Source organism: Perkinsus marinus (assembly GCF_000006405.1).
Source record: "Perkinsus marinus ATCC 50983 genomic scaffold scf_1104296939996, whole genome shotgun sequence".
NCBI classification, from domain to species: Eukaryota; Perkinsozoa; order Perkinsida; family Perkinsidae; genus Perkinsus; species Perkinsus marinus.
The window spans coordinates 1-1,319 of record NW_003212963.1 but is presented as its reverse complement, the minus strand read 5'-3'; the positions used below and the strand labels follow the sequence as shown (position 1 = coordinate 1,319).

General features: G+C 41.0%; 1 protein-coding gene across 1 annotated transcript; it reads right to left on the bottom strand.

The window, feature by feature from the left end:
* Positions 1 to 843: 843 nt before the first annotated feature.
* On the bottom strand, positions 844 to 1,255 carry Pmar_PMAR024312 (F0F1-type ATP synthase beta subunit, putative; the record flags this gene model as incomplete). The annotated part of the gene is made up of 3 exons (XM_002782094.1): positions 844 to 959; positions 1,032 to 1,110; positions 1,184 to 1,255. The coding sequence occupies 3 exons, from the start codon at positions 1,253 to 1,255 to the stop codon at positions 844 to 846; spliced, it is 267 nt and encodes an 88-aa protein (XP_002782140.1).
* Between the last annotated feature and the right edge of the window lie 64 nt (positions 1,256 to 1,319).

Sequence of the window (1,319 nt, the reverse complement as noted above, 5' to 3'; positions counted from 1 at the left end):
TGCTCAGTAGAAGGAATGACCTCCAATGGAGTCTGACCAACACAAGCATCATCATGACAAGCATAACCTTTACCCACCCGAACTATACTCTCCATCCTACGCATGTGGTCATCAGGATCCTCCAATGAACAAGAAGAGTGAGGAGGCGGCGGCGGCGACATTGGACAACTGATACTAATATACATCTATTCTTAACTCTAAATCACACTGGTCGTAGTAGTAGTAGACCTCTCCCGAGTATCCTCCTGCTCATAATTATCCTCACAAGTGGGAGGTTGGTCACTCCTAAAGCTGCTGATAGTATCTCGACTACCACCATGATGATGATGTTAGATTACAAGACGGAGGGATGATGATACCTCAATGATGTATGTTGTAAGAGACAATACAACAATCCAATACTACATCATTGCTTACACAATGTTGTTGTTGTTGAGGTAGTATACTATCGATATATAATATAGGATATAATAATACAACACTGGGACCTAGTGAATTAATACTTCCACTAGTAACTAGCAGAGGTTCATGTGAAAGCTCCCAATCCCCTGCTCTATCCTGACTCATAGTCATCAACCATTATGACTCGACGTTATAGCCATTAACCTATTATCGGCTCAGGATGATGATGATGATGATGCTGTTTAACACCACCATCTTATGATGCCTAGTACTAGTAGTATACCAATATAATATTGACAACACCAAGCTGACGAAAGGTAGTTACTAGAAACCACCAATAGGACACTACTTCTTCTGGGTATGATTCCAAAAACGACTATCACGATTTATCACCACGTTGTATTGATTACAATCCTGATGGATACTCTAATGAGAAGCTACCTAACCAGTAGTAGCTGATGTTGCCAACTTCAATGACTTCTCCTTAGCATCGTTAAGATCACCAACAAGGAAGAATGCTGCCTCAGGAATATCATCACAATCTCCTCTCAGAATGGCTGAATAATAATAATAATACTACAACAGGGCAGCAGCGAGTAGTAGCAAGTGATGATGATGATGATGCCTACATTGAAAAGCTGAAATGGTATCTGGTAAGTCAACATAACGTCCAGGGAGACCAGTAAAGTTCTCAGCGACGAAGAAGGGCTAAAAGTGAAAGGGTGATAAACAAGAAAAACAAGTGTTAGCAGTAGCATGCTCTAACTACTAGTACTACTACCTGTGAGAGGAACTTCTGCATCTTCCTTGCACGGGATACAGTAAGTTTATCATCTTCCGAGAGCTCATCCATACCTAGAATGGCTATGATATCCTGCAAGGACTTGTAATCTTGGAGGACCTAACAACATCATCAT